General features: G+C 43.7%; 2 protein-coding genes across 3 annotated transcripts; both read left to right on the top strand.

Moving 5' to 3' along the window:
- Positions 1 to 6534: 6534 nt before the first annotated feature.
- On the top strand, positions 6535 to 18261 carry NONO (non-POU domain containing octamer binding; the record flags this gene model as incomplete). 2 transcript variants are annotated; one of them, XM_080718452.1, is made up of 10 exons in its annotated part: positions 6535 to 6685; positions 9203 to 9396; positions 11675 to 11976; positions 12810 to 12905; positions 13557 to 13753; positions 14214 to 14298; positions 14651 to 14780; positions 15752 to 15791; positions 16003 to 16112; positions 18127 to 18261. In XM_080718452.1, 10 exons carry the CDS (start codon positions 6535 to 6537, stop codon positions 18259 to 18261), a joined length of 1440 nt encoding a protein of 479 aa, XP_080574578.1. The 2 variants fall into 2 exon arrangements, with proteins under 2 accessions (XP_080574578.1, XP_080574579.1); XM_080718453.1 differs by having other exon boundaries at positions 14651 to 14753.
- A 1956-nt stretch (positions 18262 to 20217) lies between these two features.
- Positions 20218 to 25774, top strand: ITGB1BP2 (integrin subunit beta 1 binding protein 2; the record flags this gene model as incomplete). Its single annotated transcript, XM_080718722.1, has 11 exons — positions 20218 to 20281; positions 20524 to 20573; positions 20662 to 20718; positions 20791 to 20933; positions 23732 to 23826; positions 23931 to 23989; positions 24126 to 24196; positions 24300 to 24399; positions 24863 to 24976; positions 25195 to 25257; positions 25532 to 25774. 11 exons carry the CDS (start codon positions 20218 to 20220, stop codon positions 25772 to 25774), a joined length of 1059 nt encoding a protein of 352 aa, XP_080574848.1.
- Between the last annotated feature and the right edge of the window lie 80 nt (positions 25775 to 25854).

Consider the following 25854-nt stretch of genomic DNA (forward strand, 5'->3'; position numbering starts at 1 on the left):
TTTTTTTTTTTTTTTTTTTTTAAGGTTTCCCTAAGTTGCCCAGGTTGGCCTGGAACTTTTCCCTCTGTGTGTGTGTGTGTGTGTGTGTGTGTGTGTGTGTGTGTGTGTGTTACAGGAGATTGAAGGATTGAAACCAGGGACATTCTACCTATGAGCTCCATCCCCAGGATAATATTTTTATTCCTTATTTTGCAACAGGGCCTCATTAGGTTGCAAAGGGCCTCACAAGTTGCTGAGGCCATCCCCAAACCTGTGATCCTCCTGTCTCAACCTCCCAAGTACTGAGATTATAAGCATGCACCACCACACCTAGATAACTACATGTTTATTTATTGTGTGTGTGTGGTACTGGGGATTGAACAGAATTCTACTTAAATTTTTAAGGTGCTGAGGATGGAACCCAGGAGCATTCTATCTTTGAGCTATACCCTTAGCTCTATTTTATTGTTTATTTGGAAAAAGGATCTCATATAGTTGCTGAGATGCCAGGCATGGTGGCGTACAATTGTACTATCAGTATTTTAGAAGCGGAGATGGGATCACAGGTTGGAGGCCAGCCTCACTTACTTAGTGAGGCCCTCTGCAACTTAGGGAGACCCTGTTTCAAAATAAATAAAAAATAGGACTAGGGGTATAGCTTGGAGATAGAATGCCCCTAGGTTCAAGCTCCAGTAGTGCAGAAAATAAAATTAAGTTCCCTAGAGCCTCACTAAGTTGCCAAGGCTGGCCTCAGATTTGTGATCCTTCTACCTCAGCCTCCCAAGTGTTAGGATTACAGATGTGTACCACCACACCCACTTTCTACAACTATTTTTTTTTGTCATGCTAGGGATTGAATCCAGGGCATCATGTCTGCTAGGTTAATGTTCCATCTTCAGCCATGTTTTTATAATTTTTAATGCTGTGTAATATTCTATTGTGAAAAAGCACAATAATTTAATAGAAACATCTATCGTTTTTGCATGTGGTACTAGGGATTCAACCCAGGAGCACTGTACCACTGAGCTATATTTCCAGCCCTTTTTTATTTTTTATTTTGAGACCGGGTCTCACTAAGTTGCTGTGATTAGCATTGAATTTATGGTTTTTGATTTATTTGTTGCAGGTCTGAGGGTGGAACTTAGGGGCATTCGACCTCTGAGCTACACCCCTGTCCTATTTTTATTCTTAATTTTGAAACCGGGTCTCACTGAGTTGCAGAGGGCCCCGCTAAGTACTGAGGCTGTCCGTGAACCGCGATCCTCTGGTCTCAGCCTCCCACATGCTGGGATTACAAGTGTGTGCCACCACGCCCAACTCTTATGATTCTCTTGCCTTGGCCTCCCAAGTTGCCAGGATTATGGGTGTACCAATACATCTCCTGACTCAAGTTATATTCGTCATTTTGTTAATATAAAGACAATTAGCAGTGAACATTTTCATGGATGTAGTTTAATTTTAAAGTTTTAACCTGAGGGTAGTGGTACACGCCTGTAATCCCAGTACTTGGGAAGCTGAGGAAGGAGGATCGTAGGTTTCAAAATAAAATAGGATTGAGGGTGTGGCTGAGAGGTAGAATGCCCAGTTCAATACCCAGTACAAAAAAATATATTTTTCTCAGGATAAATTTTTAGGTGTAGAATTCCAGGTTTTAGAGTATGAACACTGAGCTACACTCCCAGCCCTGTTTATTATTCATTTTGAAACAGGGTATCGCCAGGTTGCTGAGAGCCTAAGTAGTTTGTGGTCCTCCTATCTCAGCCACTCCAATACTGGCATTGCAAGCATGTGCCACCACACACGGCTGGAGTATGAACATCTTGATAATCGAGGTTTTGGGTTTGTTATCATTTTGGGTACTGGGGATTGAACCCAGTGGGGTTTCTACCTCTGATCTGCACCCCCAGCTCTTTTTATTTTTGTATTTATTTATTGTGCCAGGGAATGAACTGAGGGGCATTCTACCCCTGAGCTACACCCCAGGCTGTTTTTTTTTTTTAATTTTTAAACAGGGTCTCACTAAGTTGCAAAGGGCCTCATTAAGTTGGTGAGGCTTGCCTCAAACCTGCTACCCTCCTGTCTCGGCCTCCCAAGTACTGGGGTTACGAGCGTGCGTGGCCACGTCTGGCTTCCTTTTTATTTTTGAAAGGCTTCCCAAAATTGCTGAAATTAGCCTTGAACCTGTGGTCCTCTTGTCTAAGCTTCCCAAACGCTGGGATTACAAGTGTGTACCATGCCTGGCTTAGATCTTGTTTTATATATTGCCTTCTCATTATTATTATTATTATTATTATTATTATTATTATTATTATTGTTGTTGTGGTGGTGGTGGTGGTGGTGGTGGTACTGGGGTTCCTGGAAACCCTTCTACCTCCGGGCTACACTCCCAGACTTATTTTATACTTTATTTGGAAACAGGGTCTCAAGCCAGCTGTGCTGGCTTCGAACCTGCGTGATCCTCCTGTCTCTTGTCTCCCAAGCGTGGGGATTACAAGCGTGCCTCACCACTCCCTGCATATTGTCTTATGATACAGTTTTTAGACACAAGAGTTGGTAATTGCATTGATGTTATTAGTTTAGGCAAGTCCAGTGTGTTCGCACACACCTGTAATCCCAGTATTTGGAAGGCCTGAGACAAGAGGGACCACAGGATTGAGGCCAGCCTGGATGATTTAACAAGACCCTGTTTGAATAAATAAATAGAAAGGGTTGGGGATATTGCTCAATGGTAAAGCACCCCTGGGTTTATCCTCCAGAGTTCAAAAAATGTTTAGGAGTTTTTGTTTACATAAAGTTATCCCCATGCACCTATTATCCAAAACCTACAGTTAAATGTTTGTCACATTTCTTCCATATAAAAATAATAATGTTTACACTATAGCATTCATGGAAAGGTTCTTTTCTATATCTAAATTCTGAAATTCTGAATAAGCTAAATTCTGAAGAGATTATTACTGGAGGACTATCTCTGGATAACAAGAGGAGTGGTCCTCAGGTTTTTTTTCCTTCTGAGCGGAGGATTTACCCCAGAAGCTTTTTTTTTTTTTTACCCAGAGGCTTTCTACCTCCGGGCTATACTCCTAGACCTTTTTTAATATTTTATTTGGAAACAGGGTCTCACTAAGTTGCTGAAAACCTCACTAAGTAGCTGAGGCTGGCTTTGAACTCTTATGATACTCCTGTCTCAGCCTCCAAAGCGCAAGCATTCTACCTCTGATCTATAGCCCCAGCTTTTATTTTACTTTTGTTTGGAAACAATTTCTAGGTTGCTGAGGGACCTGGGTAAGTTGTTGAAGCTGTCTTCTAACCTGAGACTCTCCTATCTCAGCCTTCCTAGTACTGGGATTACAGGTGTAATACCTAGAATTGCTTGTGTTTTTTGTTTTTGTTTTTTCCAATACTAGAGATTGAACCCAGGGGCATTCTACCTCAGCTACACCCCAGCCCTATTTTTTATCCTTTATTTTGAAACAGCATCTCACTAAGTTGCAGAGGACCTCTCTAAGTAGCTGAGGTTGGCCACAAACCTGCAATCCTCTTGTCTTGGCCTCCCAAGTACTGGGATTATAAGCACTGCCACCATGCCCGAGTGGTCCTCAAAAACTTTAACCTGATCGGTTACAATTTTTTTTTGTATTAAGACTTGCCTTATTTGGGCATGGTGGTGGTGCATGATCACAGATTTGCAGCCATCCTCAGCAATTTAGTGAGTCCCTGTTTCCAAGTAAAATGGGGTAGCCCAGAGCTTCTATCTCTGGGTTTCATCCCCAGAACCACAAAGTAGAATAAAAGGATATTGGGTGTGGTGGTACACACCTGTAATCCCAGTACTTGGAAGGCTGAGAAAGGGGGATCATAGGTTCAAAGACAGCCTCAGCAACTTAGACTCAGCAACCTAATGAGACCGTGTTTCAAAATAAAAAACAAAGCCAGGTGTGGTGGCGCATTGTAATCCCGAGCATTTAAATAAATAAAGTAGCTTTGGGTGAGGAGGAGCTCAAAGGTAGGTAGAATACCTTTGGGTCCAATTTCAGTACCCCAAAATATAAATAAATAAAAGATTGTCAACTGAATTTAGGTGGAATTGCACCAAGAATTTTTATTTTGTCTTTAATCTTAGAGTGATTTTTTTTCTTTTATTTTTTTAATGTACCTGGGATTGAATACCTCGGGAGGGTGTTCTAGCTTCAAACTATACCCCCAGCCTTTTTATTATTTATTTTCTTGTGATACTAGAGGTTGAACCTGAAGGCATTCTACCTCCCCTGTACTCCTCCAGCCCTTTTTTGTTCGTTTGTTTTGAAATAGTCTAAGTTGCTGCTGCTGGTCCTACAATCCTATCAGCCTCCAAGTTCTGGGATTACAGGCATCTGCCACCATGCCTGGATTATTTTTATTTTGAAATAGTCTTGCTAAATTCCAGAGACTGGCCTTGAACCTGTAATCCTGTCTCAGCCTCCCAAATACTAAGATTACAAGCATGTGCCATGGTGTCTGGGTATCATACATTTCATTTTTTGAATTGGGAATTGGACCCAGTGACATTCTACCTCTGAGCTACACCCCCCAGGTCTTTTTTAGTTTTTATTTTGAAACAAGGTCTTGTTATTACTAAGTTACCAAGACTTGCCTTGAACCTGCTATTCTCCTCTCTCAACCTCTTAAGTACTGGGATTGCAGGTAGGGGCCATTGCCCCTGGTTATGATGTAGTTTTTTTTTTTTCTGATCAAGTCACTTTATTGAAGAGCTCGGAGGCGGGGAAGAGGGGCTGAGGAAGCACCACAGTGCAGTGAGCCCTGCTGTCCTCGGCAGGCCCGGATCTGCCATCTCCGAAAAGCTATGATGTAGTTTTTTGTGTGTTTGTGTGGTACAAAGGATTGAGTTCAGGGACATTCTACCTCTAAGCTATACCCCCAGCCCTATTTTTATTTATTTTTTAATTTATTTATTTACTTTGCAGTACTGGAGATAAACCCAGGGGGTATTTCTTACCTCTGAGCTAGACCCCCAGCCCTTTTATTCTTTCTTTTAAGACAGGGTCTCACTGAATTGCAAAGGGCCATCTGGAAACCTGCAGTTCTCCTGACTCAAGTCTCCCAAGTCTGGTATTACAAGTGTGTGCCACCACACCCAGCTCTTATTTTGAAACAGGGTCTTTGTAGGTTGGTGAGAGGTTGTCCTCAAATCTGTGGTCCTCTTGTCTCAGACACCCAAGTACTGGCATTACAAGTGTGCGCCACCATGTCCAGCTCTAATCTTGTATATGTATGCATGTATGTATGTATTGCAGTACCCAGGGCATTCTACCTCCGAGCTTTGCCTGCAGCCCTATTTTTATTCTTTATTTTGAAACGGTCTCACTGAATTGCAGAGGACCTCACTAAGTAGCTGAGGCTGTCCGCAAACCACGATCCTCCTGTCTCATCCTCCCAAATGCTGGAGTTACAAGTATGTGTACCACCACACCTGACTCTTTTATTTTGTATTGGTGCATTTTAGTCATCCATCTTAATGGAGTGCAAGATGGTAGAGGCATACACATCATTCATTTAGCTCTTCTCCAATTCCCTCATTATTTGTCATAGGAAGCCTGACTTAGTGGCACATACTTCTAATTGTAGCTACTTGAGAAGCTGAGGCAAGAGGATCACAAGTTTTATGCTAGCTAGAGCAACTTAGTTAAGAATCTGTGTCAAAATAAAAATTAAAAATAGTGGCTTATAGTTCAGTGGTAAAGTGCTTGCCTAGCATGCATGAGGCTCTGGATTCAATGCCAAGTATTGAATCCTAAAAAAAGTATGTGTAAGCCAATGTAGTAGTACACGCTTGTAATCTTAAGACAGTTGCAGGTTCTAAGTCAGCCTCAGCAATTTAGTGAAACCCTGTTCCAAAATACAAATTAAAGCTGGGTGTGGTGGCGCAGGCTTGTAATCCCAGCATTCGGGAGGCTGAAACCAGAGTATCGTGGTTCGCAACCAGCCTCAGCTACTTAGTGAGGCCCTCTGCAGCTTACTTAGATCCTTTTTCAAAATAAAGAATAAAATCGGGCTGGAGATGTAGCTCAGAGGCAATATGCCCCTGGGTTCAATCTTCAGTACCACAAAAAAAGAAAAAAATTCAAAATAAAAAATAAAAGCCTGGGGGTGTAGCTCAGGGGTAGAAGGATTCTGGGTTCAACCCCCAGTACCAGGAAACTACATGTATATTTGTGTGATAGTGCCTGTTTTTAGGGAGTAGGTTATTTAGGAAGGTGGTCTCCTATCAATGTTTAGAATGTGAAAGTTCCTCAGACTATTCTAGTGCAGATTATTCTCAGGAACATTGCCTGGTTACTTTTTTTGTTTGTTTTCTATGGATTGAACCCAGGGCCTCATGCATGCGTTTATAGATTTTTTAGTTGTACTACTTTGTCAGAGTTGTTCAAAATAAACATTTGTTTTGATTTGGCAAAACTCAGAATATCAGAGGTGATTAATGTAAGTCATGATTGTAACTGATTGCATTTTTAGTGCTAAATATGTTTAACAGTCCACTTTTTTTTTTTAGGGTGCAAAATGCAGAGCAATAAAACCTTTAATTTGGAGAAACAGAACCATACTCCAAGGAAACATCATCAGCATCACCACCAGCAGCACCATCAGCAGCAGCAGCAGCAGCCACCGCCACCACCCATACCTGCAAATGGGCAACAGGCCAGCAGCCAGAGTGAGCAATGCTAAGCAGTAGGGTAGAAATAGGGTCTCTCTTGGGAATGGTTTCTTGGTTTCTGGATTAATCTCTTGAGATTATGGCCTTTATGGCATACCTGTTTTCTTCCCACTTAACTCTTAATACTTCCTAGAATGGAGAAAGGCAAATTCCTGGAAACCAAGAAGCAGACCTGTATGACAGTTACAAGTATACTCTTAGCCTGGGGCCTATGATGTACCACTTGTAATCAGGAAAATCTGTTTCTATTAATTCAGTAAACATATTGTAGGCCTCTAAGACTAGAACCAATTTCACCTTTTTTTTATTTCCAAAGGTTCCCACAAAGAATACTATCTTAACCTCTTTCTTTCTTTCTTTCTTTCTTTCTTTCTTTCTTTCTTTCTTTCTTTTTTGCATTGCTGGGGATTGAACCCAGGGGCATTCTATCACCAAGCTATATCCCCAGCCAGAGTTTTCATTCTTTATTTTGAAAAAGGGTCTCACTAAGTAGCTAAGACTGGCTGCGAACCCATGATCCTCATATCTCAGCCTCCCAAGGACTAGGATTACAAGTCATTTCTTTTTACTTCATTGCCTTAAGACTGAAAGAATGGGGACTGTTAAGGCAATATTAGGAAAATGCGGGCAATTATGTTTTAAATTGTAAGAGTTTAGGAAAATGAAGCAATTTTTTTTTTGTGGTCCTAAGACTTTAACCCAAGAGCATTATACCAGTGGGCTATACTTTCAGACCTATTTGGAAACAGGGTCTTACTAAGTTGTTGAAGCTGGCTTTGAACATGCAATCCTCCAGTCTCAGCCTCCCAAGTACTGGGATTACAAGCTTGCTTGACCACACATGTTCAAAATGAAGCAATTATGGCCGGGAGTGGTGGTGCAAGTTTGTAACCCCAGCATTCAGGAGGCCGAGACAGGAGGATCACGGTTTGTGGACAGCCTCAACTACTAAGTGAGGCCCTCGTCAACTTAGTGAGGCCCTGTTTCGAAATAAAGAATAAAAAATAGGGCTGGGGGTGTAGCTCAGTGGTCGAATGCCCCTAGGTTCCATCCCTAGACCCACAAGAAAATTAAAATGAAGCAATTATGATTTTTCCTTTGTATTTTGATTTGCTACTGAATTCAGGGCTTAACCTTGCTAAAGGCAAGCACCATACATTATCATCAACCCTAAGCAATTATGTATTAAATTTTAAATTCTAACCAGGCATAGTGGTGCACACTTTTAATCCCAGTACTTATAAAACTGAGACCCGGAGTACTACAGGTTTGAAATCAGCCTCAGCAATTTAGTGAGGCTCTCCGCAACTTAGACCCTGTTTCCAAATAAAAAGTGTAAAAAGTAGCTCTGGGTGTGTAGCCTAGAAGCAGAAGGCTCCTGGATTTCATCCCCAGTACCACACAATAAATCAGTGAACAAACATTAAATTCTGATTATAATCTCAGTACTTGGGAGGCTAAGACAGGAGGATTGCAGGTTAAAGGACACCTCAGCAGCTTACTTAGTAAGACTCTTTCTAAATAAAAAATATAGCCGGGTGTGGTAGAGCACGCTTGTAATCCCAGCATTCAGGAGGCTGAGACTGGAGGATCACAGTTCACAGACAGCCTCACTCAGCTACTTAGTGAGGCCCTCTGCAACTTAGTTGAGACCCTGTTTCAAACATAAAGAATAAAAAAAATAGGGCAGAGGGTGTAGCTTGGAGGTCAAATGCCCCTGGGTTCCATCCCCAAACCGGCAAAATAATCAATCAATAAATAAATAATACAGTAGAGTGGGGGTGGTAGCTCATGGTGGAATACTGAGTTCAATACCCAGTACCAATAACATAACTAAGAAGTAGCCGGGCGTTCGTGGCGCATGCTTGTAATCCCCGCGCTTGGGAGGTTGAGACAAGAGGATCATGCAGGTTTGAAGCCAGGCTCAGCAGCTTAGTGAGGCTCTCAGTAACTTAATAAGACCCTGTTTCCAAATAAAATAAAATAGGTCTGGGAGTATAGCCTGGAGGTAGAAAAGCCCCTGGGTTCCATCCCCAGTACCATAAAAAATAATAATAAAATAAACAAATAAATAATTAAAAAATAGGGCTGGGGGTGTAACTCTGGGTTCAATTTCAGTATCACAAAAAAATGTCTTAATTGTTGTTATGCTCTGAGTCTTGCTACTTGCTAATGTTGGCTTTGAACCTATGATTCTCCTGTGTCGGCCTCCCAAGTACTGGTTTACAGAGGTGTGCCACCACCCCTGCCTGGTTTCTGTTTTTATATTTCAAGGTACAATTTAAGGTTGCATTGGAAGTGATATTTCTCTTCTACAGCTATATATGTGTGTGTGGTACTGGGGATAGCTTCGAACCTGTGCAGTGCTCCTGTCTCCGCCTCCCAAGCGCAGGGATTACAAGCATGCACCACCACACCCAGCAATAATGTTTTCTAATCTAGTAGTAGTTTTAACTCTTTGAGGATGTAACTATAATTTTTTATTCTAATCTTTTGAATGACTGTGTCTTCCAGATGAAGGCTTGACTATTGACCTGAAGAATTTTAGGAAACCAGGAGAGAAGACCTTCACCCAGCGTAGCCGGCTCTTTGTGGGCAATCTCCCTCCTGATATCACTGAAGAAGAAATGAGGAAACTATTTGAGAAATATGGGAAGGCGGGCGAAGTTTTTATTCATAAGGATAAAGGCTTTGGCTTTATTCGCTTGGTGAGCAACTCTGGTCTCTGGGGCATGAGCTTTAAAATGTAGGAGGATCCAGGTCCTGTATTCCCATTACTTGAGAGGCTGGGGCAGGAGGATTACAGGTTTGAGACCAATCTCAGGAATTTACTGAGACCCTCAGCAAGGTAGCAAGACCCTGTTTTTTTAAAAAAAAATGAGCTAAGCGTAGTGATGCATGCCTGTTTTGGGAGGCTGAGACAAGAGTACTGCAGGTTCAGGACCAGCTTGAACAACTTAGTGAGATTAAATAAAAAAGGGTAGAGGTTTAGCTCAGAGATAGAATGCCTCTCTGTTTAATCTCTAGTACCACAAAAAAGTAGGAGAAATTGGAATGATGAATATGGAAGTAGGCAGTGAAAACATTCTCAAATTTTCTGTTAAAAGCCTGCAATTGATCAAACAGGACAAAAATACAAATTTTTCTTACTAAAGTTTTAAGGACAATATTGGTTCAACTACCTAGGATTAAATTATGTGTTTAGGAGTTTTGAAATTTAAATTGAGGCTGGGCATGTGCCTGTAATCCCTGTACTTGGGAGGCTAAGACAGGAGGATTGCAGGTTCAAGGATGGACTCAGAAAGTAGTAAGATTCAACCTAGTTGAGACCCTTTCTTTCTTTTTTTTTTTTTTTTTTTTGTGGTACTGGGGTGGAACCCAGAGGCTTTCTACCTCTGGGCTATACTCCCAGATCTTTTTTATATTTTATTTGGAAACAGGGTCTCACTAAGTTGCTGAGAGCTTCACTAAGTAGCTGAGGCTGGCTTTGAACCCGTGTGATCCTCCTGTCTCAGCCTCCCAAGCGCAGGGATTACAAGCGTGCGCCACATCGCCTGGCCTAGTGAGACCCTTTCAAAATAAGAAATAAAGTTGGGCTGGGGTATAGCTTGAAGGTAAAATGCCTCTGGGTTCAGTCTCTAGTACCACACAAATTTGAAGCCAGCCTCAGCTACTTATTAGGCTCTCAGCAACTTAGACCCTGTTTCCAAATAAAATATAAAATAGTCTGGGATTGTAGCCTGGAGGTAGAAAGCCCCTGGGTTCCATAACCTGTATCACAAAAAAGGTAAACAATAGTATAATAAACATGCATTGCCCCGCTTCTATAATTATCAACTCATTTTCATCTATTCCCTTCCCCTATTTGCTCTCCAATATGGAGTATTGAATTTTTTCCCCAAAAAAGTGAAAAGGAATTTTTTAGGAGATCTTTTATTTATTTTTTAAATTTTTTATTGGTGCATTATATTCCTACATCATATTGGGGTAAGAAACTTGTGTGTACATACATGTACACATCACCGATTTAACCCCTACCCGATTCCCACCCCGTTTACTCCCCGTCCCTCCCTCCCTTGCTTGGCTTAGTGGTTGACTTCGATATGTTTAAGTACATTGTGTGTTTTAGAGATTTTCTTTCTTCCCCCCTCCTTTCTCCTCCTTTAGGTTGTCTTGTTTGCTCCTCTATAGGATTTCCTTTTTTTCATCTAGAGTTCCTCCTATGACTCATTTCTCCTTAGCTTTCACATATTAGGGAAAGCATCTGATTTTTTATTTTTTGTGACTGACTAATCTTGCTTAGCATAATGTCCTCCAGTTCCATCCATTTCCCTAAAAATGATGTAATTGAGTTTTTTTTAATGGCTGAGTAAAATTCCATTGTGTACATATCCCACAGTTTAAGCCAGGTGTGGTGGCACACACTGGTAATCTCAGTATTTGGGAGACAGAGACTGAATCCAGCCTTAGCAATTTAGTGAATTCCTGTTTATTAGGGGAAGGGAAAGTTGGTACTAGGAGATTAAATACAGGGACGTTCTGCCTCTGAGCTACAGCCACTATTTTATTTTGAAACAGAGTCTCACTGATTGCTAAGACTGTTCTCAAACCAGTTATCCTCCTGGCTCAGCCTCCCAGGTACTTGGATTCAGGCATGTGCCACTATATACCAAGCTGTATTAACTTAAATTTTCCAATTCTAAACTAGGTGTAGTGGTAATGATACTTGTAATCCCAGTTTTGAAAACAGGCTCAGGTACTTTGTGAGGCCTTCCTCAATTTAGTGAGACTCTTTCAAAATAAAGCATAAAAAATAGGGCTGAGAAGCCAGGCATGCTGGCTCATTCTTGTAATCTAAAAGAATAAAATCTGAAAAGGGGTGTACATCCCATGTACCCCCCCCCCACACACACACACAAATAGAGCCGAGGTGAGTTCTGCTCAGATGGTGTTTCTTAAACTGAGTTCTAATTTTCTTATTCCTAGGAAACACGAACCCTTGCAGAAATTGCCAAAGTGGAGCTGGACAATATGCCACTCCGTGGAAAGCAGCTGCGTGTGCGCTTTGCCTGCCATAGTGCATCTCTTACGGTCCGGAACCTTCCTCAGTATGTGTCCAATGAACTACTGGAAGAAGCCTTCTCTGTGTTTGGCCAGGTGGAGAGGGCTGTAGTCATTGTGGATGATCGAGGAAGGCCCTCAGGAAAAGGCATTGTTGAATTCTCAGGGAAGCCAGCTGCTCGGAAAGCTCTGGATAGATGCAGTGAAGGGTCCTTCCTGCTAACCACGTAAGTGAAGAGTTTTCAGAAATAGACCTTGGGTTCCTAATTTCTGTTTGGAGAGTTAGCCTCTAGTAACCATTTTCCCATGATGTTCGTTTCAAGGCTTTTTTGTATAGTACGGGGGGAGTGGGGTCAAACCCAGGGCCTCCTAGGTGCTAGGCACAAGGGCTCTACTATTGAGTTATATCCCCAGCATTTGTGGGGGGTCACTGGGGATTGAAGCCAGAGGCATTCTACTTCTGAGCTACATCCCTATCCCTTTTAAAATTTTAATTTTGAAACCAAGTCCCTCCTCTTAAGTTGCTACAGGTCATTCTAAATTGTGGAGGATGGTCTTAAATGAGCGATCCTCGTGTAATTTAATTTTCTAAAAGGATCAATCACTTAATGGAAGTGGTATGCAATTAAGAAAAATATCCTTTCAATCTTTTAGTATGTTGTCATTTAATCAGTAGTCTCTTAGCATTTACCCCAGTTCGTTTCTTCGAGTTCTGTAAATATCAGGTATTTAGGTAATACTTAGTTCCTGTACCTGCCTACTTTTTTTTTTCTTTTTGTGGTACTGGGGATTGAACCTAGAATCATTCTACCTCTACGCTATACCCCCAGTCCTTGTGTGGCTATATTCAGGGATTTGAAGCCTGGCTCCATCCAGTTAACTCCAAATTCTTCATAATGTCATTAGATGTGCTAGGTTACTTGTGTTTATTTGTAAAAATTCCTTCAGAAGTAAGTGTGTTTGTCCACTCCTGTCCCCTCCTTAGTTCTTTTGCCAGAAGGAGATGTAGGAAGAAGTCCTGGTAGGGCACTTTATTAACATTGAGCTTTCTTTCACCCAGATTTCCTCGACCTGTGACTGTGGAGCCCATGGACCAGTTAGATGATGAAGAGGGGCTCCCGGAGAAGCTGGTCATAAAGAACCAGCAATTTCACAAGTATGTGGTCCTTGTACATTCCCTGTTAAGCATTTGTATTCTTTCGTGTATGTATGATTCTGGAGATTGAACACCCCCCCCCCGGGGGGGGGGCATTCTTTCTCTGAGCTACATTCCCAGCCCTATTTTATGGGTTTTGTTTTTTTGTTTTTTTTTTTTTGTGGTACTGGGGATGGAACCCAGAGGCATTCGACCTCCGAGCTATACCCCCCAGTCTAATTTTTTATTCTTTATTTTGTAACAGGGTCTCACTGAGTTGCAAAGGGCCTCACTAAGTAGCTGAGGTTGTCTGTGAACTGCGATCCTCCTGTTTCAGTCTCAGCTTGTAAGCATGCGTCACCACGCCCAGCAGCCTATTTTATGTTTATTTTGATACAGGGTCTCACTAGGTTGATTGAGGTTCACTACTTGCTGAGGCTGTCCTTGAGCCTGTAATCTTCCTGTCTCAGCCTCCAAGTACTGGGATTACAAACGTGTGCTACCGTGCCCAGCTGTATTTGCCTATTCTTGAGGAAGTGTTTGAAGGGATATGTAAAAGAGGCAGGTCTTTGCCATATGTGTGTGCACTGGCATCCACTTGATACTCAAAAGGCATTAGTACTCATTTGGTAATCACAAGCAAATTTTGTAATCTTCAACCCTTGTCTATAGGGAGCGAGAGCAGCCACCCAGATTTGCTCAGCCTGGCTCCTTTGAGTATGAGTATGCCATGCGCTGGAAGGCACTCATTGAGATGGAGAAGCAGCAGCAGGACCAAGTAGACCGCAACATCAAAGAGGCTCGTGAGAAGCTAGAGATGGAGATGGAGGCTGCTCGCCATGAGCACCAGGTCATGCTAATGAGGCAGGGTAAGTATATGACTCGAAATACTGAAACTAGGAGGGCAAAATGGATTTTTTATGGCACTGGGGATTGAACACAGGAGCATTCTACCTCCGAGCTATAGCCCCAGGCCTATTTATTTTGTGTGTGTGGGGGGGATACTGGGAATGGAACCCAGGGGCCTTCTACCTCTGGGCTAAACCCTAGACCTATCTAGGTCTCTTTAAGTTTCTGAGGCTGGCCTCAAACCTGCTATCCTCCCGTCTTGGCCTCTCAAGTACCAGAATTATAGGTGTGCACCTCCGTGCCCATCTCCATTCATTTTTTTCCACTAAATTGCCAAGGCGGACCTCTAATTTGTTGTGCTCCTCCATTAGCCTTCGGTGTAGCTGGGGTTGTAGGTGTCGGCTACCATGTCCTATGCTTGTTGGATCTTAGTTTTTTGGAAGATATTGGGCGTATATGAACACTTTGAATCTGTTTTAGATTTGATGAGGCGCCAAGAAGAACTTCGACGAATGGAGGAACTGCACAACCAAGAAGTGCAAAAACGAAAGCAGCTGGAGCTCAGGTAACTCCTTTTCTCAAACCCTTTTTCTGATCCAACTCTGAAAGCTGATGTCTCCTTTCCTTCCTACCACCATGCCACCTCATACGTTTGTAAATGCCCTGCAAACGTCTCCTGGCTGCTTCTCAAGTTCTCCACTTGGATGGGAGTTGTAGCTGTCTGTGATTCTAGGAATCCCTGGGGCTGAGTTCAAGAGAGCACACCCGAGTTCTTATCTGATGCTTCTTTGGGTTTTGCCTTAGTTCCTGGTGAACTATGATAGGTTTTGGTAGGCTTAGCTTTGCTCAGTCTCCTATTAGGATAATCTTGTTCAAGTTCTAGAATGCCCCCCTCTTTAATACTTTGGTGGCTTTAGGCAGGAGGAGGAGCGCAGGCGCCGTGAAGAAGAAATGCGGCGGCAACAGGAAGAAATGATGCGGCGACAGCAGGAAGGATTCAAGGGAACCTTCCCCGATGCGGTATATCTCTCATGTACCCATTATTTACCAGGCCAGTCATGATATAACAAAATCTACCATGTCTGCTAGGACACCAGGTTATGACCAATTTTTCTATGCTGTGAAACTCCCTTTAGAAAGAGAATTCAAGCCGGGCATGGTGACGCACGCTTGTAATCCCAGCATTTGGGAGGCTGAGACCAGAAGATCACAGTTCGCGGACAGTTTCAGCTACTTAGACCCTCTGCAACTTAGTGAGATCCTGTTTCAAAATAAAGAATAAAAATTAGGGTACGGGGTATAGCTCAGAGGTAGAATGCCCCTGGGTTCCATCCCCGACCCCCCCCCAAAAAAAAAAAAAACAAAAGAGAATTCATAAGTACAGGTAAGGTTCAAAGAGAAGTTTAACTTGCCTCAGAGACAATTTAGGATGAAACAGTAGGGGGGCTGTATGCTCTTTAGACTCAGATACTATAGGATGAGATCGCTGCAGTCCTGAATCAGTCTTGGCCTGTCCACTGCTATCCTTGCCATTATACAAGTTGGAACCCCAGAAGAAATTAACTCCATTTTGTGTGTATGTGTTATTGAAAATTGAAACCAGAGACATTCTATCTTCAAGCTATACCCCCAGCCCTATTTTTATTCTTTATTTTGAAACAGGGTCTCACTAAGTTGCAGAGGGCCTCACTAAATAGCTGAGGCTGGCCATGAACCTGTGATCCTTCTGTCTCAACCTCCCAGATACTGGGATCACAGGCATGCACCACCATGCCTGGCTCTCCCTTCTTTTCATTTCTCTTTTTGTTCCTAATGGGAAATTGTAACTTGTGTTCCAGTAAGTTTATGACCTGAACTCACTGTACAATTAGCAAGGGACCATTAGAATCCCTCAGCTTGTTCTAAGTATTCTTACAATGTTTTGTCTATTTACTTCCCTTAGTGTTTGGTCCTCAGTGGATTGTGGTAGAATGCACTGCTGGCTTGAACTGTCTTGAGTATTTTTGTTTGTTTTTCAGAGGGAACAAGAAATACGGATGGGCCAGATGGCTATGGGAGGTAAGGACTTAGGCTGGTTTTCTTTGTTGTCCCATCTCTGGTTAACTGTGTAGATTAAGTCTGCCTAGCCCAATACTGGCATTTATAGGAACATCATTTTCTTAAGAGTTAACATATTTTAGCCCAAAGATTTTATTGGAATTATTTCTTTTGGTATGGAAAGACTGTCAAAATCTCTAATGCCTTTACTGATGACACTACTCTGCTGTAGGTGCTATGGGCATAAATAACAGAGGTGCCATGCCTCCTGCTCCTGTGCCAGCTGGTACCCCAGCTCCTCCAGGACCTGCCACTATGATGCCGGATGGAACCTTGGGACTGGTAATAAACTGCAGGGTCTTAATAGTAACTCTAAAATGATAGTTAGGAGAAAGCTTTTCTTTCATAGCCCTTGAACACAACTTTGATTTTTCTATAGCTATCAGTCATTAAGACTACTGGTATCGATGAAATATAACCCTAAGTTCTTTTTGTGTGTTGGAGGGGCACAGGGGATTGAACCCAGGGACTTAATACCTCAGGGCTACATCCCCAGTCCTATTTTATTTTGAAATAGGGTCTTGCTAGGTTGATGAGATTCACTACTTGCTGAGGCTGTCTTCAAACCTGTGATCTTTCTGTCTCAGATTTCTTAAGTACTAAAATTGCAAGCATGTGCTGCCATGCCCCAGCTTTTTTTTTTAATTGTGCTGGAGGTTGAACCCAGGGCTTCGAGCATGCCAGGCAAACACTCTTACCACCCACCCATGGCCCCAGCACTTTTTTTTTGCGGGTCTGGGGATGGAACCCAGGGGCATTTGGCCTCCGAGCTACAACCCCTGCCCTATTTTTTCTTTTCTTTTCTTTATTTATTTTTTGGTGGTACTGGGGTTCCTGGAAGCCCTTCTACCTCCGGGCTACACTCCCAGACCTATTTTTATATTTTCATTTTGGAAACAGGGTCTCCTAAGCCAGCGCACGCGGCTGGCTTTGAACCTGCGCGATCCTCCTGTCTCCGCCTCCCAAGGGCGGGGATTACAAGCATGCGCCACCACGCCCAGCCCTGTATTTTTTATTTTCAAACCGGGTCTCACTGAGTTGCAAAGAGCCACACTAAGTAGCTGAGGCTGTCTGCGAATCGCTATCCTCTGGTCTCAGCCTCCTGAATGCTGGGATTACAAGCGTGCGCCACCACGCCCAGTTCCCAGCACTTTTTTTTTAAATCTTGAGCAAACTCAATATAAACTATAACAATTTATCCCAGAGTTGAGCAACTGACGTTTCTGATTGGTCTGTCTTAATTTTGTTTAGTTGCTATCCTGGGTGAACCAGTTGGGTTTGTCTCGTTGTTAGTATTATTTTGTGTTAATTGTTTGGGGTGTATGTATGTGTGTGTCATTGTTAGTATTATTTTGTGTTAATTGTTTTGGTGTGTGTGTGTCTCACTGGTGATTGAACCCAGAGGCATTCTACCTCTGACTGCCCTCAGCCCTATTTTATTTTTGTTTGGAAACAGGGTCTCACTGCTTGCTGAAACTGTCCTCATACCTGTGATACTCCTGTCTCAGCCTCCCAAGTACTGGGATTAGAGGCATGTACCACCATGCCTGGCTGTGTGTGGGGGAGGGGGAGGGGAGGTTTCTGTGGGGGGGAGCAGTGCAGGGTAGGCATTATCATATGAAATAAATGTGAATCCAGAGACTTCATTCATAGAGTCCTAAAATTATTTTTATGTCATAATGGATAATGCCAAAATTGGATAGACCTGAGGTTGCCAAAAAGTAATGACTGATCCTTAATCTAAATACTAAGTCAAGGAAAAAACACTAGGCCAGAATTAATCCGACCTAGAAATTTAGCGTGTGATAGATATTGCTTAGTAGTAAGGAATGAAATTTAAAAAGTTATAGGAACGGGCTAGGTGGCACAAGTTTGTAATCCCAGCATTTGGGAGGCTGAGCCTGGAGGATCGTGATTCACGGACAGCCTCAGCTACTTAGTGAGGCCCTCTGCAATTCAAGTGAGACCCGATTTCAAAATAAAGAATAAAAAATAGGGCAGGGGGTGGGGCAGGGGGTGTATCTCAGAGGTTGAATGCCCCTGGGTCTTATCCCCAGACCCGCCAAAAAAAATGTTACAGGAAGGATAATAGGGTAGGTCTCTAATTCTAATTCAGGTAACTTTCCTGTCATGTTTGTCTACTCCAGTTCTAGACAGACTTAGTCACCTCCCACTAGCAACTAGCATCAGATACTTTTGGTACTTCAATAGAAATGGACTCCAGTGGAGAGGCTATGGATGGGTTGGATGCCTAAAATAAAGTTCTACTAAAATGTTGTTTTCTTTTTCTTTTAAGACTCCACCAACAACTGAACGCTTTGGCCAGGCTGCCACAATGGAAGGAATTGGGGCAATTGGCGGAACCCCTCCTGCATTCAACCGTGCAGCTCCTGGAGCTGATTTTGCTCCAAACAAACGTCGCCGATACTAATAAAGTTGCAGCATCTAGTTTCCCAAAACCCTTACAAGAAGGACCCTTTCCGGACTAGCCAGAATTCTACCCTGGAAAAATGTTAGGGATTCCTCCCAATAGTTAGGTCTTCCCTGCCTGTACTCCTCTAGGGAGTATGCTGGGGGTAGAGGGCAAGGGAGGGGTGGTATTTAACAAATCAGTCCTGTGTGTGGTATATTGTTCAAATCAGTTCTGTGTGGTGCATTCCTGAAGTCTCATGTGAATGTTGAGAGCTGGGAGGATCATGGTAAAAATGGATCCAGTTAGAGCCCCATTAACCTTGATCATTCCATCTTTGCGTCCATCATGTTTTATTTGCTTTCTCATCCTACACCTCTCAACCTGAGACACTGCCGCATATACCACAAAAAGAAACAAAAAAAGATCCCCCAATGACCTTAGCCCCATCACTCCATTTGCTCCCAGGTGAGAATTCAGGCAAATGTCCAGAGGTCACAGAGCGTACATACGGTTCTGTTATATCCCATATATTACCCCTTCATGTCCTAAGGAAGACATTTTCTCTTAGAACTTTCATTTTAGTATATCTTTAAAGGAAATCTTATGTTAACTTGCTTTCATCTTTTTCTTGGGTGAGGATGACCCAGGAATGACCCTTTTGTGTCTGCGATGTTGCTCTCCACAGCTTTTCTTGATAGGCCTAGTACAATCTTGGGAGTCGGTTACTGTATGCTGAAGGTCTGGCAGTAGCTCTTAATTAGCCTTGCCTATCTTAGGTATAGTTATGCTGTGCATTTTTTAATTGGTGTATCATGTTTGATTTGTCCCTGATATCTTAAATTTGGAGTTTTCTGAGAAATGGAGCAGTAATGCAGCATCAACTTATTAAAATACGTTTTAAGCCTTTTAATTTTCTGTGCTGTTTTTGAAGGGGAAGGATGGGAGGGAGGGGGAATTTTCCTTAGGAGTTGAGCAGTAGGCTCTATGAGGGAAATCCTTAATGACTTTTTGAAGTATTGATCATCTGAACAAGCAAGGAGGAAACATGGGGCGTGGCACATACTGTGGTTGAAGTGGTTGGCAAGGAACCATGCTGTGGACACTACGTAGAAGTAATGAGGACGCCAAAGGAACTGCTTAAGGAAGAAAATGGGCTGGAAGGGGATTGCCCTTTCCTTGAGCTGTGTGGGGGCTGCGGGAGCCAGCCGGCAAAAGTATGTAAGAGGCATGAGGATGAAGAATTCAACTCTTAAGAATTTGATTTTGAGAATTTTTTAATTCTAACGTGGGGGGACTGCCAGCCTACTATCTCTACTGGCTGACCCCTGCTCCTGGGTCAGTATCTCTACTGGTTGACAACGGGTTCATTTCTCTTAAGGTATTTATAGGGTTTCAGGTCAATTTACTATCCTCATGCTATCACCACTGGAATACAATAGAGACCAATCCAAAGCACATACATTACAGGTAGGTTAATCAGTACCCTCTTGCCATCACCACCTGATCTTAGACCTTTTACTTTGAACTTTCCATGACCCCAAACCTTGTTGACTGGGCAAAGGACAGTCAGCTGAGTCAAATATTCTTTTAGGGGAAAACCTTAATGGCTCCCCACAGGGGGGGTCTCAGTTGGTATTTATTTCTGAGCAGCTGCTGGCATGTCAGAGGCTTGGAATTGGCAACATCTAAAACTGTCTCAGCAGTGCTTAACTGACCTCATCCAAGTTCCAAGTGCTACTCTGCTTGATCCTTGTTTCCTGAGCCTCAGAGCTAAAATGCTCCTGAGCTCTTTCCTATTGGCTAGGACGACCAATTGAAGTTCCCTTGCCCATGTTAGGAGGTGTACGCCTCCTGAACTAAAGATAGAAGCAGCTGGCCCTTCGAGGCAGCTAAAAGCCTCCAGACTAAGAGGTGTTCCCCACTCGGCAGCCAGGCTCCTTGAAATACCCTTTGAGTAATTGTACCAAAGCCTCCATGTCTCTACTCTGCTATAACAAAGGCTGTGGGCAACACTTTGATCCCAACACCAACCTTCCTGGTGAGTAATTCCTGACCTGGCCAGGAGTTGTGTGGGTGCTAAGGGGTGGTAAGCTGCAGAGCTGTTAAAGAAGCTGGGGAGGGGGATTTTCATATATTTAATAACCGTTTAATTGGTCTGAGTAACATTCAACCATTACTGATTATGTTGGAAGAAACCATAAATTTGAACCTGAAGACAAGGTGAGTTGATAGTTCGTGTAGTTACATTTCCTTCCTTCGTCTTTCTACTGGTGTCCACAGATTCCTGTTGCTATCACCCAGGGGTCCCAGTCTTCCATGATGCACTTAAGGTGAGTAGGTGAGCCGGGGTAGCAAGACCGTTTCCCCAAAGGAAGTAACACCCAGGAATCTAAGCTGATCTGGGTCTCTTGTTACCAGGGTTGGACTTGCTGCCGGAAGCGAACTGTAGATTTCTCTGAGTTCTTAAACATCAAGGTAAATCCTTTACTTCTCTAATTCTCTTAGTAGAAGAACTCTTTCTAATCCTTGTCTCCTTATCTGTACTAGGGCTGTACTATGGGACCACACTGTGCTGAGAAGCTACCTGAGGCCCCTCAGCCTGAAGGCCCTGCCACAAGTTCGCTTCAGGAGCAAAACCCTCTGAATACAATCCCAAAGTCAGCAGAGACCTTGCGCCGAGAGAGGCCTAAGTAAAGAGGGGGCCCTGGGATTTCCCTACATTCATGCAGCTTCCTAGGAGTGCTTAATGAATTGCTGGGGTTTGGGGGCTAGGCATCATAGATTCAAGGAGAACCAGGTGTCAGGGTATAGAGGTACATATTCTGTGTTTTAGGTAAACTTTGCATGAATATGCTCTTTGCTCAAAAGTGGTCCGAGACCCAGTGTGGTGGCGCATGCTCTTAGTCCCAGCATTTGGGAGGCTGAGACAGGAGGATGAGGGTTCGCAGACAGCCTCAGCTACTTAGTGAGGCCCTTTGCAACTCAGTGAGACCCTGTTTCAAAATAAAGAATAAAAAATAGGGCTTGGGTGTATCTCGGGTGGTAGAATGTCCCTTGGTTTGTTCCATCCCCAGTACTGCAATAAATACGTAAGTAAATATTAAATAAAGTGGTCTGAGAATGATGAGATAAATAGATTGAGACAATAAGTAGATAGGCCCTCACAAAAATACATGCTTGGCATAATAACACAAATGGGTAGTTGGAAATAACTTGGTTTCTTTCTTTCTGGAAAAGATAAATCTTATAGCAAGAAAAGGAAATAGGGCTGGGCATGGTGGCACATGCCTATAATTCCAGTACTTAGTGTGGGAGGGTAAGACAGTAGGATCAGGAGTTTGAGGGCAACCTCAGCAACATAGGGACCTTGTTTCAAAATAAAAATTTAAGAAGGGCTAGGGAGCTGGGTATAGTGGCGCATGCTTGTAATCCCAGTACTTGGGAGAGTGAGACAGGAGGATCACAGGTTCACAGCCAGCCTCAGCTGCTTAAGGCCCTCTGCAATTTAGTGAGACCCTGTTCCAAAATAAACAATAAAATATAGGACTGGGGTATAGCTCAGAGGTAGAATTCCCCTGCATTCAATCCAGAAAAAAAATTAAGCTGGGTGTAGTACACATGTGTAATCACAGAACTTGGGAGGCTGAGACAGGAGAATGATAGGTTCGTGGCCAACCTCAACTGCTTTAGTGAGGCCCTCAGCAACTGAGACTGTGTTTCAAAATAAAAAGTAAAATAGGGATGGCGTATAGCTCAGAGGTAGAATGCTCCTGAGTTCATTCCCTGATATTACAATAAAATAAGTAAATAAATAAATACATGGCTAGGGGAGCCATGCGTAGTGGGTACACACCTATAATTTCAGTACTTGGCAGGATGACACAGGAGGATCATAGGTTTGAGACCAGCCTCAGCAATTTAGCATGACCCAGCCTCAATTTTTTTTTTTTTTTGGTGGTACTAGGGGTGGAACCCAGAGGCTTTCTACCTCTGGGCTATATTCCTAGACCCATTTATATTTTATTTTGGAAACAGGGTCTCACTAAGTAGCTGAGGCTGGCTTCAAACCTGTGCGATCCTCCTGTCTCAGCCTCCCAAGTGCGGGAATTACAAGTGTGCGCCCCCATGCCCGGCTCACCCTGGCTCAATTTTTTAAAAAAGGAAGAGTATAATATGCCTCTCGTTTCAGTCCCTAGTGCCCTCAAAAAAGGGGGAGTTAGGGGTGTAGCCTGGAGGTAAAGTACTACAGTTTAATATCTGGTACCAAAAAAGGCACAGCCGGGCGTGGTGGGGCACTCTTGTAATCCCAGCATTCAGGAGGCTGAGACCGGAAGATCGTGATTCGTGGCCAGTCTCAGCTACTTAGGTCCTGTTTCAAAATAAAGAATAAAAACTAGGGCTGGGGGTGTAGCTCAGAGGTAGAATGCCCCTGGGTTCCATCCCCAGTACCGCAATAAAAGAAGAAATCAGGCCAAGCATGGTGGTCCAGCCTGCATTCCTAGTGCTTGTATGGCTGAGGCAGGAGGATTGCAGATCTGAGGACAGACTCATCAATTTGGTAAGGCTCTCAGCAACCTATTGAGACCCTGTTTTCCAAATAAGAAAATGGGTCTGGGGGTGTAGCTCAGAAGTAGAATGCCACTGGGTTCATTTTCTACTACTACAAAAAGGAAAAGAAAGCAAGGAAAGGAGGGAAGAAGGTAAGAAATATGGAGGAGTCTGCACGGAATTCATTTTGTGAGGATAATATGAGCAACAGAAAAAAGCCACGTTAGGTCTGTAGTTAGATAAAGAGGAAGAAGAAATCATGGGATTCTACTGAAAAAGATAAAGATATGGAGCAAGTGATTAGATTGATGAGAAGCCCTAGGGATTTCCCCGGGTTCAGGAGCTTGGGGTACCCAGAGAGAGAAAAATTGACAGTGGGGTTTCTTAAATAGAAACTTCTCCAACTCTCCTTTCCTTGTACTGAGAACTGAACCTAGAGGCATCCTACCTCTGAGCTACACCCCAGGCCTACTTTGTGTTTTTTTTAATTTTTATTTATTGATTGATTTTTAATGGTACTAGGGATGGAACCCAGGGGCTTTGTACCTCTGGGATACACTCCTAGACCTATTTTATATTTTATTTTGGAAACAGGGTCTCACTAAGTTGCTGAGAGCCTCACTAAGTAGCTGAGGCTGGCTTCGAACCCGTGTGATCCTCCTGTTTCAGCCTCCCAAGCACAGGGATTACAAGCGTGCGCCACCACGCCCGGCTCTGCTTTGTATTTTAAAATAGGGTTTACGTTGCTGAGGGCTTCACTAAGTTGTTGAGGCTGGCCTCAAACCTGCAATCCTTCTGTCTTAGCCACCCAAGTTACTGGGGTTACAAGTGTGCATCACCATGCCGGACTCCCCACCTTTGTCTTACTGCCAGTGGTAGTGTTAGAGCTAGAAGTCATGATAGAGGGGTCAGAACTAAATAACCTGCCTTTAACCCCTAGGTCAGAGTTGCCTCCAAAGCTGCTGCCACTAAATATATCTCAAGCCCTGGAAATGGCATTGGAGCAAAAGGAACTAAACCCAGAACCTGGGGCAGGTAGGTGGAACCTCTGTAGGACAGGCCTGGCGGATTGGAAGTTAGTGGAAGCAGCACTGGGGTGAAGAATGAATAGGTTCCTGACTCCATTTTCCTTGGCCCAGGTCTTGACAGTGGTCTGATCCGGACTGGTTCCAGCTGCCAGAACCCAGGATGTGATGCTGTAAGTGAGGATTTGGGGAGCTCCAGCATGTGACAGAGATGCTCCGCCAAAAGCATGACTTGGTAGACACGAGGCTGAGTGGAGTGCACCTTAGAATGACATGTTTTGTTTCCTGATTCTCCTTTATCCTTGTTAGGTTTACCAAGGCCCTGAGAGTGATGCTACTCCATGTACCTACCACCCAGGAGCACCTCGATTCCATGAGGGGTGAGGGAGGAGACTGGGTACTCTGTGAGACAGGATTCTCCCAATATTGATAAAAGTGGGAGCCTGGGAGTGGGAATTCAGTTGCCTTTTCTCTCTGCCTCAGGATGAAGTCTTGGAGCTGTTGTGGCATCCAGACCCTGGATTTTGGGGCATTCCTGGCACAGCCAGGATGCAGAGTTGGTAGACATGACTGGGGGAAGCAGGTAAGCTTCATCTCGGAGATGAAATCTCCTTAGGATTAGCTCGTTATCTTCCTTTAATTCAGACCAAGTAAGATTCTTCTCCTGGACCAGGTGTATGGCTCACCTAGCATGTGCAAGGCCCTTGCGTTGATCCCCAGCACCAAGGGAATAAAGATGATTCTACTCCTTATCCCTTTATAGGCAGAGGTTAGCCATATGAAGTAGTGTTAATATTTAGGGGAGGGTGCTGAGGATGGAACCCAGGGGCATTTTGCCTCTGAACTACACCCCCCAGACCTATTTTAGTTTTTATTTGGAAACAGGGTCTCGCTAAGTTGCCGAGAGCCTTACTAAGTCACTGAGGCTGATTTCGAACCTGTGATCCTCCTGTCTCGGCCTGCAAAGTACTGGGATTACAGGCGTGCACCATGACACCCGGATAAGAGTTTATTCTTACCATCTGCATTTCACATCATCTCTTTAGCTGCCAGCGTCTTGCCGCCATGATTGGCACCAGACAGATTCCCTAGTAGTGGTGACTGTATATGGCCAGATTCCACTTCCTGCATTCAACTGGGTGAAAGCCAATCAAACTGAGGTGAGGAATGGTCTTGTGCAGGATGGGAAGCTAATGAATTGGGTGATAGCGCAATTTGACAGGCAACGATGCTCTACGCTATTAACTTACAGGCTCCATGGGCCCCTGAGAGAAGGAGAGAGCTCGCAGGTTGGGGTTGTCTAGATGACCTGATTCTCTGTCTTAATGACTTGTTCTGACCTGAGATTGTTACCACCCTTGCAATTCCTTTCTCTCAGCTTCATATCCATGTTGTCTTTGATGGTAACCGCGTATTCCAAGCACAGATGAAGCTCTGGGGGGTAAGTGCAGAAAAGGGGGCACAGGAGGGGGGCAGATGGGGTGAAAGAAGGGCCAGATGGAATGAATAGAGGGTGTCCTGAGGGAAGAATTGTAGCAGGGAAGTGGAGATTGCCCTCTTCCCCTCCTGTTCCTCCTTTTTCTCATTTCTTTCCCCTCTCTCTTCCCCTTTTTTATTTTTCTATCTCTTCATTCTTCACTACTCCACCATAACTGCAGTGCCTTTGATTTCCTCATTTTCTCTTTCTTCTGTTCCTGTCTTTCCCTCCTCCTCAGGTCATAAACGTGGAGCAGAGCTCTGTCTCCTTGATGCCATCTCGGGTTGAAATCTCCTTGGTCAAGGCTGACCCAGGTTCTTGGGCCCAGCTGGAGCACCCCGATGCACTAGCTGAGAAGGCTAGGGCAGGGGTTGTGTTAGAGATGGATGAGGAAGAATCTGAGGATTCAGATGATGATCTGAGCTGGACGGAGGAGGAGGAGGAGGAGGAAGAGGAAGAGGAGGAAGCGATGGGGGAATAGTGACCCCAGGCAGTTGAATATCTAGGTATACATGACTCCCTTAGAATCTCAGAGATCAGGATATGCTTGGCCATGTGGTA

This window comes from Muscardinus avellanarius (assembly GCF_963383645.1).
Source record: "Muscardinus avellanarius genome assembly, chromosome: X".
Taxonomy (NCBI): Eukaryota; Metazoa; Chordata; class Mammalia; order Rodentia; family Gliridae; genus Muscardinus; species Muscardinus avellanarius.